The following is an 18,585-nucleotide window of genomic DNA, read 5'->3' as shown; positions in this document are numbered from 1 at the left end:
CCTGTCATCGTGCACTCAACAGGACAATAAAAATGCAAAATTCTAGCATAATTTACTAGGAAAGATTTGTTGGTTTTGTGTGTCTTGTGTTTTTTTATTTAGTATTTTTTTTCTCCCTACCTAAAAGATACAAGTCTTTCCTAGGAAATTGGATTGTAAGTCCTTTTTTTCCTGGAGAGAACAAGGAGACTCAAGTACAACAAGCATTCCACTTACCAAGCCGCAATGTAAAAATGCAATCATATAATCATTCAGCACCAGGTATTTAGAGGGTAAGGATTGCTCATACAAGAAACTCATTTAACAATACAGAAACAGTGTATTGACAGTGCACCTACCACACACATGCTTTTAGTTTAACAGAGCCACCCACACTTAGGGCAGATACTTGACAAAGGATAAACAGCTTTCTTCCCCAGCTGAAAAATGTATAGTCCACACCAGAGTCCACAGATGACTGGTTTATGGGAAGGTGGATGCCTGCAAAGCTACAGAACTTGGACTGATAGGCTGATCCACTTAATATGCAATACAAAGGCACTAACAAAGAGAACATTATTAGCATTTTGGTGTGAAAGCTTTCCTCCTCCTTCAATTTTACAGTAAAGATCAAAGTCTATTGTGAAAGCTTTGGATTTTCAAATAAGGAACAGATACTAAGAAGAAAGGCTCCATGGTTTCAACAATATGGTGAAACTGGAGATAATGAACTCTGTTCATTTTTTACAACCAGTGTATCCTATGACTCTAAACTGGAGTTCAATTCTCTGTTAAGCACAATATTACGTACTGTAAATGGTCACATATCTATGAATTCAGAGATCACTGTACCACTAGACCATTCTATCATTCAAATTTTAATATTAAGCTGCAAATTTGATTTTGTTCCCACCTCAGCTGCAAGGAAGCTATTGCTAAAAATGCTTCAAAATTCAGGAAATTTTCTTCAAGAGTTCCTTGGGAAAACGAGTTTTATTACCACAGCTAAAACTAGAGCATTAGAGTAAAACCTTATCTTAAAACACACATCAAAGCAACACAGTCGTCTATGACTTCAGTTTGAAATGGCTTTGGTAAAAGTTTGTAGATGTAGGTTTCCCCTACTTCATCTTACCCAGTAAGGGTGAAAACAGCTCCCAAAACCCACCAAGGATACAGACTAGGACTTAGTGCCCTTCCCTTACATATGGAAATCACTTCTGTAATGCCCATGAATGAGCACCACAGAAATTCAATAAAATCATGGCAAAATACCACTTCTTCCCATGCTGTCACATAGAATGCCTTCCCATTATACTTTCCATTCTTCAACCTCCTGCTCAGATTTCTTGTTCCATGGAGAAGAGTAGGCCAGACATTTTGACTTCAACTTTGGACAGCTCTGATTGATAGGACACTATTTACTTGCAGGCAGAGCTGTAACACTTAATGTAACATATCTGTTGTGGTATGCTTAAAAAAGTGGAGAGACACAAAATTCTCAAGCTTAATTAACATTGTGATACACTGGAAAGCCAGAAACCTTTTCAGCCTACTCATAAAAACCAACAGTATTTTCCAAATACTTTAAAGTGTGACTAAGAAAAAGCAGCATTACATCAAACCCATCCCATGTTTTATGGTGCAGTATTTTTCTTTCCACTGCTGTTAATAGGTAAATCACTTGGGGATGTCTGTACTGTTGAATATATGACTTGTGTGTCAGTCTTACCTTCAGCAAGTTGCATGTTATCTGTGCTGCTTTGCTGTTCTTCTGGCTGTACAGAACACCCATAACTACCCTAAACTCTGCCAACCCCTGTCAGAAATCCAGGGAATTTCAGGACTCATGAAGGTTATTCATTTGTGTGTTACAGTACAGCCAGTCCTAATGAAAAAAACATCTCATCTTTCATTGTGACAGAGTGAAAACACCCTTGACCCATTATTGGACACGTGACTGAATTCACATATTAACTATTTAAGTGTCCAAACAAAACAGACACTCTGATGCAAGCTTATTCTTACAAGGTTCTCCTGAAAAGTGTTGTTTTTCAGACTCATTGAAATGGGAGTTGGAAGGGATCTCTCTCTGAAGGCTATCCAGTCCCACCTGCCCCTCCAAAAGGAGCTATTTGGAATTGTGGGCTACTTTGGGGCTGACCTGGAAACCTCCTGGGGCAAAGATGACACATCTCTCTGTTAACCTGCTCCACCACCCAAGGGGGAAGATGTTTTGTTAATGTGCAACCTAAAGCTCACCAGTATCTTCATGTAATTTGAAGTGACTTCTGAAATCACACCTTGCCTAGTTGAGATTTTCAGCACAACTCTGCCCTTGAGCAAGTACTAAGCAAGAATCCACCAGTGGAAGTCACACAGCAGTGTGACACATCTACAGCTCTACCAGCTCACACCATGCAGACCAAGCTTCCTTCCAAATCCACCCATACATAGTTCAAATAGCTTTGGAACATAAAAAATTTTATGAAGCTATGAGATAAAAAGAAATTCAGGCTTTTATCCTACCATCTACATTTAGTCTCTCTTAGCTTCTGCAGCTCTCATGCTGCACCTTCTTTGGCTTTCAAGAACATCTGTTAACACTTCTGAAGGCTCAGAAATGATACAGCTCCATCACTGCTTTGTTATGCAGGTGACAGCATCTAAAAGCAAGAGATCTTTGTAGCTGCAGCAATGACATCAGCAGTGGATGGGTGAGGGGAAAGCAAGGGGTGGGGAGAGAAGTAGCAAGACAAGTTTGCCAGTACAAACACCACCTTTGTTTATGTAAGTTCTAATCACTCAAGATAATACTGTTCTGCAAAATATGTGTTTTGTCAAGATCAAAGTCCTTGCACTCCATAGAAATCTGTATGCAAATAACAGTTGAGCATTTAGCTCTGGCAAATTAATACAGCCTCCAAGAGAAATGCACACCATCCCTGACTCTGAGAGATCACTGTTTTTTTCAAAATAACAGCCAAGAGGCTGATGCTTGAACATCTTCAAACACACACAACAGAAGGAAATTTAAGTTCTATGTTTTATGTAAGGTGAATGCATTATTAATATTTCTGTTGCTACTGAAACAAGTAGCAAATAGATGCCCTGTCATACTCTCTTTTCAATTTTGGATCCCACCTTCTGCACTGCAGAGTGAAATCCTATTCACTCTTCCTTACTTATGAGGATGCAGCACCTCCAATTGATCCTATCAGACCCATTAATAAAAATCCACTCAGAGCAGTACACTTTTCCAGTTACTTATTCAGAGGAGTAATTTTAAACTATGCTTAAGGCAGTGCTCTTTGCATTTGAGTTTGTCAAAGCTTCAAGCATTTTTTAAGTCTGTCTCTCAAGGGACAGATGCCTAGCTTCTTCTGGGAGCTCTATGCCAGCTGGAAGATGACCACTTCCAGTGGCTTGTCATTCCCTCTGACAGCTGAGCTGCACTTCAAAACGATGCAGTCAGATGAATTAGGAAGCTTGAACAGCACTTACACACAGGTCTTTGCTGGCACAGCTAAATGTGATTTTCCACACTTGGAAAACAACTTCAAGTTTCCTCTCACTTCTGTTGCTGGTTAGCTCAGAACTTTTTGGTTCAGAAATTGCACTTTGTTTCTCAAGTGAAAGATCTCACCATGTCAAAGCAGATGACAGATTCGTACCTCGATCCAGCAAGTGGGAAACAGAACCTGCAACCATTTGCACCACCTGAACCATTTTCACATTTATGACAGTTGGAAAGAAAAGCAACACTGAAACCCAAAGAACAGTTAATATGTTCAGGAAAATCAGCCACTTCAGCCTTCAATTCACTAGTGAGAACTTACTGAAATCAAGGGTAATTTTTTTGTTAAAACTAACGTTATTGCATCAGCCCAAAGCTCAGATCTTGGGTCTCAAAAGACTGGTCTTTCAATTTATGTGCCACATGGCAATCTCCAGATGCAGGACAGCCCACAAGAATACTACCTCCTGACTTCATTCTTAATTGTCATAGAGGCATAACTGACACATGATTTACAATTAACCAGGCCTTGAGCAAAAAACACCCCACCAAACCTTTGTCAAATACCAAAGCAAAATATTCAAACATGCAATCATTTTTGCATGACCATATATGTCAAATCAAGTGTCAGATATTTTTCAGTGGAGAAATATTTAGAAATTATTCATTTCAGGGAGAAAGGAAAAGAATGGATTTTCGGTTCTTGAAACACCTTCAAATGTCATTTACAGTTAAAAGCAAACTAAATCAAGTCGGTTCTTCACAAGCAGAGCTCTTCTGTGTTACAGATTAACTACAAAGGCACTCAGACTCAGCACAGCTGTGCCAAACCAGCTCTGTCCAGTCAGGATTACAGGTTCAGGCACACTCCACACTTGGTCCCAAAGCCTGCTCAGGCTGCAAAGCTGCACAGATCACTCTGGCAGGCAAAGCAGCCTCTGAGACACAGATGGAGCCTGTAAGCCCCTAAAATCCTACACTCTTCCACCTAGCTCTGCAGAAAGCCACTCTTGCACAACAGGTTGAAGTGTTCACCTGGCTCTACCCAAAGCCTTGCTCACAGCCCAGAGTCCACCTGAAAAAGCCCAGCTCTGATGTGGACATTACCTATGCTCCTCAAGGCCCATTACTTTAACAGAGCACCAAAAGGTCCAAGGCAGAGCTTGGAGAGACCCCACTCTAGTCCACAGTTGGATAAACACTTTTACCAAGAGAAGTGCATGATGTGTTACAGTGCTTGCTAACCTTGCTTTTAGAAATCTTTGATAACCTTCTCCTCACCATGATTATGTACTTTCCAATAGCATTATCTAAATCAGACTTCTCCAGCTTGTTCTCTTTCCATCAAGAGAAATGCAACACTTCCGGCGACAATGGCTTGTGACATTGTCACACACTCCTACTGCCTACTGCTTTTCAGTAACAAGTTCAGAACAGACTGCACAATCAATTATAAATGCCACCTTTTATGATAATGGTGTCTTTTTCTTCGCAGGAAATCCAACTTTACATGCACAGACACCTTTTCTCCCAAGATGCATAAGTACAGGCAACATAATAAGCCCTTTAGAATTATGACAACTGGTTGACAATTATTTCCATAAGTGCATTATCTTTATGTATTCTGAATAATGCAGTTTTCACATAATTTATTACATTCATACAGATTAATAAAGATCTGATTTAAGTGTTTCTTTAAAAGGTTTTATCATCATATATACAGTAAAACAACTGAGACAATGCCTTACAGCAGAATAGCCATTAAAATATTTTTTCTTCTTCTACTACAGCAAGATTTGGCAAAGTATTTAAAATTACATTTCCCTAGGGGCAAACGAGAACTTTGATGATGAAAGAACTAGAATAATAAATGGAAAGTAAATAATCACAGTCTCTTTTAGATTTGTATCTTTACACACACATAATGAAAGCATTAAAAGCAGACAATACTGCTTCAACTAGATTTTAAAGACAAGCATAAAGCACTTTTAACAAGATACAATGTGTTCCTACTTAATTATTATTCCTAGGTAGGCTTTGTTCAGGGTTGGCTTTTTGTTTTGTTTTGCTTAACTCCTTCTGCAGCCACAGGATCTGGCCTGGACCCAGGTCAAGTGACTCAGGGACAGAGCAGCAGACAAACCACAGACCAAAGGCTTCACAACACCCAGGAATATGCTCCAGGGATCTGTCAGGAAAATACATTCCCTATCATACTAAGAGGCAACTTGCTGGGGGTCTTACTGAACTGCAACAAAACTTCATAAGACAATCCTCAGCTTGTATATCTTTATTTAAATCCTCCTCCTACTCAGGAGCAATTAAAATGAAAAACTTGTGCCAATGTAGGACTAGAGACAGAATTCTCCTAAGCACTTCTCCTACCTCTCTGGCATAACCAAATGAACATGACATTTGCCTCTTTTTTTTTTTTTGCAACTAAACCAACAGCTGTTTATTGTTGTATTTGCTTCATATAGTTGCCTATTTAATTATATCAAAGCACAACTTTTACTTAATGCCCTTATGTATTAGCTCATCCTTCCACTGTGCATGCTCACACACTGGAGGGTTACACTCTCTCACCTCACTGAAGCCACATGCTCCAGGAGAATAATGACAAACTCATAAGGTTCTAATTCCTAGACTATAATTTCTGATAATTGAAAACTTACAGTTTCCAGAGGACTTATGATGAAAGCACTGTGGTGATAAAATAAACACTCTGCATTTTTCTCCTGTATAGCTGGAGGAGCCAATGGACAATATTGCCTGATTTCACAGAAATCTAAGCCTTGCTAACTAAGCCACACCTGGGACTCCTCCACTTTGGGCTTCCATGTCTCAACTCACAAGAAGAGAGCCCAGCATCCCATCAGACACTGGTGTGCTCTGGGACTTGCAGTAAGAGGTAAGCCTGCATGAAAATTAAAACAAAAATATTTCCATCATGGTAGAGGACTAAAAAAATAAGAAAGATTTCCATGTGGCTGATCATTGGAGTAAACAGCTCTGACACTGATAGTAACTACCAAAAGCAAAATACTGCCCTTTCAATCTTAAAACAGTAATTTACAAAATGCTACTTCTGTTTCCAATTCCCTTTACTATATTTAAATAGAAGATTAAAATGGAAGCAGGGTATTTTGGAGTTACACATTATTCCATGTGGAGAAGCCTGGGAAATTCAAATGGAGCAAACTTTATTCTTGCAAGTCAAGAAATCAGAAGACTGAAATGGATAAACATGCTGCTGACCTTGTTCAAGCCTTCTAAGAGAGCCTTACTGATGAGATAGTCATCCATAAAAAAGGTCTCCTGGAAAACATGATGCTACTACTATTTCAGAGCACACAGATTCACAATTGTAGAAGAAAGCCTTCTGCTTTAATGATTCTGTTTAGCCCATCACATAAACTTAACACATATCCAAATGTGTTACATAAGCAAGGCAGATAGAACCAGAAATTCAGCACCAATAATGCTTATGTGCCTGAAACAGTGATACTTTCTCTGAGTTAAAAACAGCACAGAGAATGTTCACTTTCCATTCAGTTTACATCAGAACATCATAAGTTCCAAGAAGTGGCTCAAATATATACTTTCCCCCCCAAAAAAGGCATGTAGCTTACAGACTTTCAGCTGCAAACTGTAGATAGAAGAGAAAATGTAGCTGAGGAATAAAACAGGAAAAGTGGTTTTCTAATACAGAGATAAGAAATTTTCCTTCAGTTTACAGATCAAGGCATTTTTTGGTTTTATATGTGCAATTCTGCTATATTAACTGCTAAATCTGCAATAAGGCAAATAATATTTTAAAATCATCGTGAGAAAAGTGCAGTAAAGCACTTTTTGCCTTAAAATTTCATTTAGCAATGAAGATGACCTACATCTTTCTGGGATCTCTCATGACAGAGAACCAAAGCATGCCAAAGAGTTAAAAGGCGCTTCTGAAATCAATGATACAATTTTCAAAGACTTCTAGAGAATGTCCAAATACATTAAAAACCACATTACCCTGAATAGAATAACTAACACCTATTTACCTGTAGCAACAAGGAACAATAAAAAATCAGTATGGCTTGACACAAAAGGAATGTGTGCAGAGGTATAACGAGGAAGCCCCCAAGTCCCTGTGCTTGGAAACTGCTGCTTCCTTTCCTGGCACACTGGAAAAGCAGGAAATGTGGGAAGTTACTGTTGGACCCCTTGAAGACAAGCCTGGCAGCTCTCCCATTCCTGTGTGGCTACTGAGGAATTCCAATGCTCTGATGAGCACCAGCCACAGCAAAGGTGTGACTCCTTCACTCATTCATTTCCAGGATCAGCCAACTCTGGACTTCAGCATCTCACTGAATAAATGGATTGTCTTAGCAGGAAATACACACTTGAAGTGGCCCAGCAAAAGACTAATATTAGATGGAACTTCATCAGTTGGAACTTGTGTGCCTTATTTCTGACCAGTTTTGTGTTTTTTCCATTAGAGAAGATCAGGAAGCTTAAGAAAATTAGGGTCTTTTCTCTCCCAAATTTTGGAGACATGGGAAAAACACACCAAATCAGGTTAAGTGCTGCAGGCAGCCAAGTACCCACATACAAGCCACCTCCCAAAGTCAAGCCCTGACTCAAGTCTCTCTACAAATGGGTGCTCACAGCAGCTCCTGAGATAGCTTTAGTATTTCCTGAAGCAAGCTTTCATATTGCCATTATATTCCTTATTGTGAGTTTTTTAGTGTTCCTATAAAGTTTTCTGTTATTTTGGGCTACACACAGACTCAGCAAGGTGTTCTGGTGTTAAAAACTACCAAGTAAAGTTTCTAAAAGTACATCCTTTCAAATTTAAATCAAGTATGTTTAAACTTTTATGTTCTCCATGGATGGACTATTTGACCTATTTCACATTTAAGCTGAAGTTACAGAAACCTAAACTTGTTTGAGTGTATTAATCAATACAGGAGCATAACAACATCTCTGACTCTGTCTAAAACTTTATATTAAAATAGTTATGAAATGCAGCTTTATATATTCATAAAAAAAATACAGATCACACCTGACTCTGAGCTCAGTCACTCTAAAGATACATCACAGCACCAGGTTTTGCACCAAGTATAAAACTGCCTCTTTTAACCTGTATTGTGACAGGCATGTTGAGATTTGTGTGTCTGACCAACAAACCATGCTGGAATATTTTCATTTGGGCTTTAATTCTCATGTTAAAAACCATCCTGAGTTCAAACCAAAAAGAAAAAACAAATCACCAATTCTCTATCACACAAAAGAGAAAAGTTAAATTCCAACCTGTCAAAGGGAGAACTAAATTTTATTTCAACCATCACATGAAGGCTGATGTTTTCAAAAGTATTTATATATACAAAGATATAGACCAACATTTATGTAGGCTTTTAAAAGATCTTTAATGTAAAACAATGAATGGAAGTTAATCACTTGCACCTTTAACTACCTGAATACTTTTGCAAAACTGATCCATTACTGATCCATTACATACTGCATTACTTGCTTAAAAATGTGCATAGCTAAACTTATGCTCCCAACTCATAAGAGCTAATTGCAGTTAAAACATTTGACTTCGGACAAACAACTTCTAATTCTTATGTAACACTCTAGTCATGAACTATTATTAAGAAAGAATAAATAAAAAAGATGAAGGGTTAATTAATTCTACTCCACGGTAGCACTTATGTGCATTAAGCAGACTGGATCAGATTTCTTCTGACCAGTTATTGCACTGATTTAAATTTTAATTACAGATGCTCACAGTGCTGTATTTCTCTTTATGTCATTTTAAAAAATCCTGCAGAATTGTTCACAACACTGTGAAATCCAAGTAATTGTGAAGTCATGACTATTAATTTCCAAAAATAAGCTTTTTATTATTCACTGAATGTCAATCACATGCCAGGAATTTTTAAATAAGTCCCAATATTGCAAACAGAGAAAACAAGCTTTTTTTGTTAAATGAATAATGATTCAGACACTTTCTTACAGGAGAGCACCCACACAATTTATCACCACTTTCATCTGTCATCCCACATGCTTGGCTTTTGCTCATATCAACATTTTTTAAAACAAATTCTTTTCACTCTAGTTATGATACCAGTTTTGCAATCATTAGGGCTAGCAAAAATCCATAGAAGCCTCAGGTTGTTGATACAGGAAAACTGTGCCTTTTGTAAAAATGTGGATTTTTGAAGTCAGAAGTCTCTTATCATTTATCACCTGCCTGAAAATCTTTCAGCAGAAGTTATTATTCAATCAGGGTTGTAAGATGGTGAATAATCAATAAAGAAATTAATTAAAAAGCTTAAAGAGAAGAAATCAGATCATGATTTTCAAATCAACCTTTGATAATCAGATAAATACACAGCAAAGAGAACAGCACAGAGAAAGTCAGTGATCACTCAGTCTTCCTCCCTTATGATTTCAAGTGCTGAGATTTTTATCACTGAAGCAGCAGATCGTATTCTGCAAGATAAAATACTCCAAACAACCTCCCAAGAGAAGCATTGCCTCTTGCATCATTGCTACCATTTAGATGTCCTAATTTAACAGGGTCCCAAAACAGTCTTTTTTACCAAATACTAACATGCTGTGTGGCAATAATTAACAGAAAAGCTTTATTAGAAAATTATTTTTGTTAAAGCTGTCATTTGAGAACACTAGAAGCTACTAAAAGGAATTTACTATGTGTAATATTATCATATCCTGACATCTCAACTTGCCAGGGTGTGAAGAAAATGCTGTATTGCACTCAAAAGCACAGAGGAATATCAGACTTTATGAACATATGCACATTATGAGATGATTGCTCATCTTTGGCAGGAGCCAGACTAATGAAGAGCTCAAGGTAAAGAGGCCCCACCACCATCAAAATAAGAGAAGAATCAGTGAGTTGGAAGAACCAATAGTCAAGGTTTCTTATGGAAGCTGATGTGATGAGGAAAAAAAAAGCCAGAAACTGTCAGAGAATATTGATTTACACATTATTCAAAAAAACAAACAAACAAACATTAAAAGTACTGATTCTGAACCCAGCATCTGCTGGGGACACTGACAATTGGCAACTCACAGGGTTCCACACAATGCTAAAGTTTGTTATACACAGGAGGATTCAGTACCATTTAAACAAAATTAACCTCTACACACCAAACCTTTATCCAGCAACCCCATCTTAGGAGAGGGTTTAGCACCCAGCTCCAGGAAGAGATTTGATCCTCACTGCACTGAGCTCTGCTGAAAGCTGCCCCAAAGAGACCACCTGAGGCAAGTCTTGTTTATTTGATTATTTTTTATATTAATATGAAAACAGGCACAGATCCTGACAGACATGTTACTATTAACAAAATAACTATTATATATTGCTTCTCTAGATCATATAGGTCAATTATTCTGCTTACAGCTGCTGAATGTGAAAACTGCAGTTTCATTCCACTGAGGCAAAGGAAGGCTCATGAGGGAGTACGGGCATATTCAAAAGAGATGTATTATACCAGGTCACTCAGATAAACAGAAATAATTGTAGAAAAAATATGAAAACTTTCTGTGACACCTGAATGGTACAGGTGTCATTTCGTCAGATTTTCCTATCCCAAGAAGAAATCAGCAAGTCTGCTGGAGAGTGGGTGTTCTGTAGAATGAATCAAAAGTGCCTAGAAATGGCAATAGAGAAATCTATCAAAAAACTTGACTTTTCTGAAATATATTAAAACTAAAAGAGGAGAAACTATGTACAAGAGAGACTCTAGTGGGCGTCACACTCTTCCTTCCAAAAACTCAATTAACTTTCCATCATATCCTGCCAGGAGCAAAATTCTCCTCAGTGTTATGTACCAGTTGTTATAGTGGGACAAATATCAATGCTCCCTTCCTCTGGTTTTGAAACAACTTTGATATAACTGAGCAAGGAGGTATCAGTGATTTCTGCCACCTCCCTGCACCGTGTAGCCAAGGACAGAGATACTGGCATGCTCTGCAGCCTTGCATTACAGAAAATGAAGTGACCAACATAATTAAGTTTGTCAGGAGCCCCTGTGCTTGGAGGAAGATCAAGGAGTGTAATGAAGCAAGTATGAATTCCAACCCATTCCAGCTCTTGGGAGGAAGGAATCTGTAAGGGATTCAGGCCATTCCATCCAAGCCTGGGCAAAGGGAGTCAGCAGCAGCCCATGTAACACAGGTTACACTGGCAGAAGGCTCAGCCTTTGCTAACTCAGAGCAGCAGCAAAACTGCTCTGCTGGGTGATTAGCCCTGAAATTGCATCACAGCCCATGGCACCCTAGAGCTAGGAGGTTTTCAAATTAGTGAGCTGGTTTTTCAAATTTTAGTTTCTACTACCAAAATAGCTTATGATTTTACAAACAGGATTCTGCCACAACCTCAGATACAAATTAGAGCCGAACAACTGTTTGTGTGCACACCATGGATCTCAACACGTTACGTGGCCAAACATGCCACACACAAGCCAGCTATTCACTAGATTAATTTCTAGAACACCAAGCTCTCATTTCTCCTTCTCCCTCCAAGCATTCTGTGGAAAAGGCTGTTTCACTTCATGAGAACACTACCACTCTGCACTTCTATAAATAATTACATGAACATGATAAGATAAATCCCCCTCTTCCAGGATGACCCTCCTGCACAGTCCATTTTGAGTAAGTCTTAAAGAATGACAGCTAAATATTTACAACATTTATTTGCCAAAACAGTTTAGATGTTTCATAACCAGAAATAAACACCTAAATGAAAATTTAGTAATCATTAGAACAGATTTATTCTATGGATTTATCTATCTCTAGAATTTTCAATAGTGCACCAGGGGAACCATGATCATACTGTTATCTGTAGGCAACTAATCAGAACCAGACAGAAGAAAACACTCCAAGTTTAATATGAAAGAATAAAGCAACTAAAAAGATTCTCTAACTGCTATGTGTAGGAGAGCTTAATAAACACCTGCTAGCCTACAAGAACACATCTCTAGTTGAATGGTTCACCAGAACGATTTATTAGCCTATCATAAACTGTATGTAACGTAGACAATCACTTTATCAACTTCTCCTCTAATTGAAATTATATTTTTCTTTTATTTTTGACCTAGTGAATGAGGACAATGCTGTAATTCCCTAGGCAGCCAAATACTTAAAAAGAACAATTCTTGCTTGAATTTTTCTTAAATACATCCCATGTTGGCTTTTAAATTCTCTGCAAATCTATGATTTTGTGCATGTAAATGCTGGTAACAGCAAGCAACTGGGCTCTGCTCTTCACTCCCCTTCACTGGAAACACAGAAATACTGGTTATATTGACATGGTTCAACATGGACTAGCAGATAGCTCTTCTGAAGAGAAGACCACAAAAGAATAGACTAAATGCAATTACAAAAAGAATTATGTGCCAGCTTTTCTTCTCCATGGTTAGTTCTGCTTTACTTTATCAGTTAAATCCAGAAACATGTAGTTACTATGCTGAGTAATCTGTAAGGCAACGGTGGTTTGGTGTTTTAATGTTATTTTTTGGTTTATAAGGACAAAACCTATCTTAGAAAAATTACAGAATGGAAACTTGCTTCAGACCTAACGCATCTAACACAAGTCAAACCAAATTCAGAGCACCAAACCCAGCAAATCAGTCACTGATTTTATGCAAGGGATTGTAAAATGTGGTTGCCTAAGATGGCAGAGGGCTGAGCACGGTAACCAGTCTCATTCCTATGCAGGTCTTGACAGAAACAGCAGGTATGGAGTGGAATAAACCACCCCAGCAAACAACCCCCCCACCCCAAACCAGCAGTTTCTCTGCTTTTCCTGCCAAGAGAAGGAAAACATCATCTCTGTGTACACATGGATGGTGTCTGCATTGCCTTTGCATTTTAACAAATCCCACACTGATGATGACCTATGGAGTATATACAGAGAGAAAACTGATTTCTTTTTTCATTGTGAAAAGTATTTACACACAGTAATAATATACACATATTCTATCACTGTTTGTCTCCATGACAATTCTAATATGAACTGTGAATTATTCTAGCTCTTCCTGAAGCAGGAGCATTATTAAGCAACTAAAGTCCTCCTTAATCTAATTGCACAAGTTAGCAATTCAATTTTGCATTTGCCTTTTAGTTGTTCACATTAACCTTTAGACCCCCTAAATGAGAGAATCTGGTTTTTGACTAAGAGCAGCTTGGTGCTGTGTGAGCACCAACACTGCATTCAGTATTGCAAAGTCAAAAAGATTACAAACACTTTCTGATTAAGGCTTAATTTTTTTAACTTTGGGAATAACTCAACCTTTATTTAAATTTAAATCTGAGATGTATTCACTCCTCATTTCTAAGATTTTTCTCCATCAGCAGGTTCCAAAATTGATTAGTTTAATCAGCAGAGAAAGTGTCTTGGGCCTCTCCAAATACTCTACAATATATGACTCTCAATATTTACTATCAGAGCATCAAACTCCACCATCCTTGGATACAATTTTATCCTGCCTAGATTTCTCATGTAATTGTATCTCAAATCTACAGAACTGTCAATTTTTAAGAGTTATGAAATTCTCATTATACTCAGTTATTTGTTTGCAGTGGCACAAATATACAATTATATTTTTAATCATATCCAAGCTACCAGTAGAAAAGCAAATTAACTTCATGATTATAAAGACATTTTGCACATAAACATGTATTTATCTTATATATACACGGTATATAAATAAATGTATTATCAACAATATCCCACCATAACTAACATACCCAAGAACATTAGATTATCCACATGAATTACTGAGTACACCTGACCTCAAAATTAGAAGGAAAACACTGAATACATTGGCATTTTCATAAAACTATTTTTTAAATCAATATTACAACTTTCTAGACCAGCTAAATGTTAATAAAATATTTGAAGACAAAAAAAGTACCACATACAAAGCAACTCACACTTCAAATGAAAAAACAATGCAATACCTTGTCATCAACACACAACATTTTGTTCATGTGATACTCTTCCAAATCAACTTGTAAAGGAATTTTTTGGGAATAACAGTTTCTCACTGAAGCATTTCATATTGGTTGAGATAGAAAACAAATAAATAAATATGCATAATCTGTGTCTCTAGAACAAGTAAACAGCCAATCATTCAACAAATATAAATATCAGTTGCACACGCAAGGGACAGATACACATTTCAAAACTATTTCAGATACTCTAAACTCTTAAAAAGAAACCATACCTGATACTCTTCTGTTGTATCGGTTAACAACTGGAGCTGGAAAAAATAAAAATAAATCAAAATTACACATTTGTATTTATTATTACAAATATAATGAATTAATTGAATAATCATTACATACTTTTAGTACACAAACCCCATGTAAATCTCTTTTTAAAATGATCCAATATAAAGTTTTCTTCCATTTAGTTGCCAGCCAGTAAGTTTTTATTCAAAATTAAACTTGATATTCCTGAAGGCCATTACATGCTAAGATGGATGGTAAGTAATATTGGGTTGGGTTGGTGTTTTTTTACCTAATTCTAAAAAAAATATACCTCTACACAGATTACCCAATCCTAACCTATCATCAGTTAGCAGCCTCATTTACTTGGTATTATTGCCAAGCCTTGCAGCACTTTAGGTCAGCTGTACCTCCTTAACGTGGATCAAAAGCCAAAATGTTTTGGCCAAGGCACTGTGTCCCCACACAGCACAGGCTGTGGGGCTGCCCAGGCAGTCACCCAGCCCTGACCAAGGCTGAGATGGAGCAGCCACTGCTCCTCTGCTCACGCTGTAGCTACACAAGCACTTCAACTTTGGATTGGGATGAACTGCCTGAGTTCACTGTGCACACGCATTTTGGCATTACCTTCAGCAAGCAGCACCTTTCCCCCTTTTTCCAGTAACCAAGGTACCGTCTTTGAGTTGTGTCAGTCACAAAACAAACAACAAAAAAAAAAATCTACCTGTCAAGTTTCACCTAGAACGAAATCAAAGCACTCTGTTCTCCTTCACCTCCAACAACCAATGTCCTTTTACTCTGACTGCTTCACGTTTTTCCACTTTTTTCCCTTCAACAGGTAGTTCCATTTTTCCTGATACAACCTGCAACCTTTCTACTCCCTTCTTTAAATATTTAACAATTAGAGGATCCTTTATACCCCATCAAAGCACATGCATCACAAAGCCAGATTTATTAAACACCCGCCACAAAAATCTTAATGATCCTGTCATTTCTTAGAAACTTTTGACTATCTCAGCACCACCAGAATACAGAGAACAGTGATTACTTAGCACAGACAGAAGAGCTTAGCTTCTTTGGAGCACTTACAACCACACAAAACTGCAAATAATACCACAAAAAGGAGATCAAAATTATTATTGTGTATTTTTTAAAAAACAAAGGAAATCAGAAGAGGTTGGAGGGGAAAGGAATAATCAGGCTAATTCCATAGTTTTGAGCTAAATCTATTAACAGGGAGACAATGCTCAGCCTCAAAAGAAGCTCAGGATTAAAAGCAAGATTATTATGAATTTTACAATTAAGATCTACACTTCTATAATATGACATAATCCTTAAAAAAATAACACTGACACTGTGTTTCATACATCAAGCTTGAAGAGGTTCAAAAACACTGAATAACAAACCTGAGAATTCAAGTAACTTTCTCTTCAAACCTTTCAGCAATTTATGACTGTAGGGACCCTTCCTGCAAATAAGGGCAGTATTTATCTCACTTGCCAAAAGACACCATGGATGTGAGAAGTTTACCCCACCTTAAGGGGAAACAGGCATTGGGAATACAGATCCATGCAGGTTTATTAAACAAACCCATGCCACATCCTGGTCTGAAAGTGCTAAGAACAGGGCAAAATGTATGAATTTTTCCTTGTGGCTACCAGTGGTGACAAAAAACTGCTCTGGACAGTAATTTGCTCTGCAACAGTACACTCTCACATTTGAGTAACTACTCAAAATTGGCCAATTTTGATCTGAAGAAATAGGAAAACTCACTACCTTTGTCCAGAGACCCAGTCAAATGCCTACCAGTTCTCTAAGGTTCTGAAGAATGAGAGGACCAAAACCAATTAGTTCAGTTTCCACTACAAAGTCATTTATTAAGAAAGAAAACACTAAATTCAAAACCTAAGTTGATATGCTTGCTGTACAAGCACCTCATCAAGGTCATAACAGTTTTCAGTAAATGTTTAACTAGTCTCATGTACAGATTCAGATACTTTTAACCAACACCGTTAGTGAGTAAATACATTATTTCAGGTTCTATCTTGCACATGTAGAATTTTTTCTCCACCTTATGACTTCTACACCCATTTCTTGCTCATATTTAAGAGTAACATTTTCATGTCTTTGAAAAGAATTAATATACTACAGAATACTCTGGCATACTTTTGGTAACATAGGAAAAAATCCAACAATGATGGCTTCTTTTAGAATCTTGATTATTTCATCCCATAGCAGGGTTCAGTGTCATCAAACTGCATCAAGTTTTCCAGTGTTAAAAATGAGAAAAACACATAACCTTTTAAGGGCAGTTAAGAGAGTACTATTATTCTGCCTCCACAAAGCTTTTAAGATTAAAATGATAGTTTGCATCTCTTACACTAGTGACAGTTCATGTATAAAATTCACTTTTATGTGTTGTCAGATGACTCTTTTTATGCTAAAGAGATAAAAACCTGAGATTTCCTAGTAGAGAAGATTAGCAGGTTTTTTTTTCCTTCTGGCTTACCAATGAAAAGCTCCTCTTTGCTTATGACTGTTTTCAGTATTCCACAGTCATAGTGCCACTCCTATGGCATCCTTGTGTTTTGCCATTAGAAGTCCACGAAGGAAAAGCCTGGCATTGAGCACTGCTAAAAGAACAACTCCTTGAAGGTCCCACATACACCTAGATAGGTCTGTGGACAGATTCCAAAATCTCAGATAGGGCAGAAGGGAATAATACATTTACTGTTAACACAGCCTAGCTCATAGCTGTGTTAAGGGCACCTAATTTAAAGCAATAGTGATGGACACACCAATAGCAAACCCCTACACCAGAGCAGCCCTCAGAGCACAGCTCTGCCTACACTGTGACAAGAATCCAGTGAATCCAGGACACAGACCAGGTACCACTCAGAGATCTACAGCAACCAGATCAAACTGCTCCTTTGAAAGAGGAAACAATTCTTTTTTCTTTTTTTTTTTTAATCTCCAGTTAGAACTCCCCTCTGCCACACACCCATGGGACACAGCTCCGTTTGAACAATGGGCCATGTCTCTGGTAATGATATGAATGTTATTATATGTTAATTGCAAAAACTATAATGAGATTAAAAGATTTTGTTGTGAGATTATTGCATTGTAAACTCCCAATTATGTCAAAACATCAGGTGCAGCAATATTCAAGTTCAAAATGTCTCATAACTCTGGCACAGCTCCTGCTTTTACTTGGCTCATGGGAACCAAGACACAGTAATTGGGTAAACACAACAAAAACTGAGGTAAATTAAACCATTGTACCAGAAGAGAGCAAAACGGCCCAATTTCCTCCCTGGCAGAAAAAGGCAAGTGATTCTGGCAGTGGAAAGGCAGATCAAGCTGTGCATTCCACAGTTTTGCCAGAACTGACTCAGGACAATGATCCTCCTCCACTGTTCAAGAAAAATCAGGAATGTCTGTTCAACATGCACGAGTTCTCCTTACTGTGATGAGGCACAGACTGAAGTAAGAATCAGACAGGAGCACTTAACAGGCTGCTTCAGAATGAAAAACCTTTCTTCCTCAAAGTAAAGGTATGTCATTACATTGATTTAATAAAAAATATTTTAATAAATTGCATAAATAGATCAATACTGTACATTCCATTACTTAAATTCAAAAATGTACCTTACATCAAACAGCAGTAGTGTCATGCAGTTAGTGGCTGTAGTAACTATACTGCCACTTGCTAGTGGCTCCATTTCATTGGGTTTTCTCATTTGAAAAATCAGGGATATAAATCAGACACTGGGATATTTTTTTATATTTTTTTTTTCCATACATCACAAAACAGGAATTTCCCCAATATCATTCACTTT

At 37.6% G+C, this 18,585-nt stretch overlaps 1 protein-coding gene across 1 annotated transcript in view; it reads right to left on the bottom strand.

Moving 5' to 3' along the window:
- Positions 1-18,585, bottom strand: part of PRKAR2A (protein kinase cAMP-dependent type II regulatory subunit alpha) — a 59,548-nt gene that overhangs the window by 20,922 nt on the left and 20,041 nt on the right. Inside the window, exon 2 of the mRNA XM_021531009.3 lies at positions 14,743-14,778. Within this exon, the coding sequence (XP_021386684.1) occupies positions 14,743-14,778 (36 nt within the window). The remainder of the gene's footprint in view (positions 1-14,742; positions 14,779-18,585) is intronic.

The sequence above is a fragment of the Lonchura striata genome, chromosome 12 (genome assembly GCF_046129695.1).
Source record: "Lonchura striata isolate bLonStr1 chromosome 12, bLonStr1.mat, whole genome shotgun sequence".
Taxonomy (NCBI): domain Eukaryota; kingdom Metazoa; phylum Chordata; class Aves; order Passeriformes; family Estrildidae; genus Lonchura; species Lonchura striata.
This window is presented reverse-complemented; position numbering and strand designations above follow the sequence as displayed.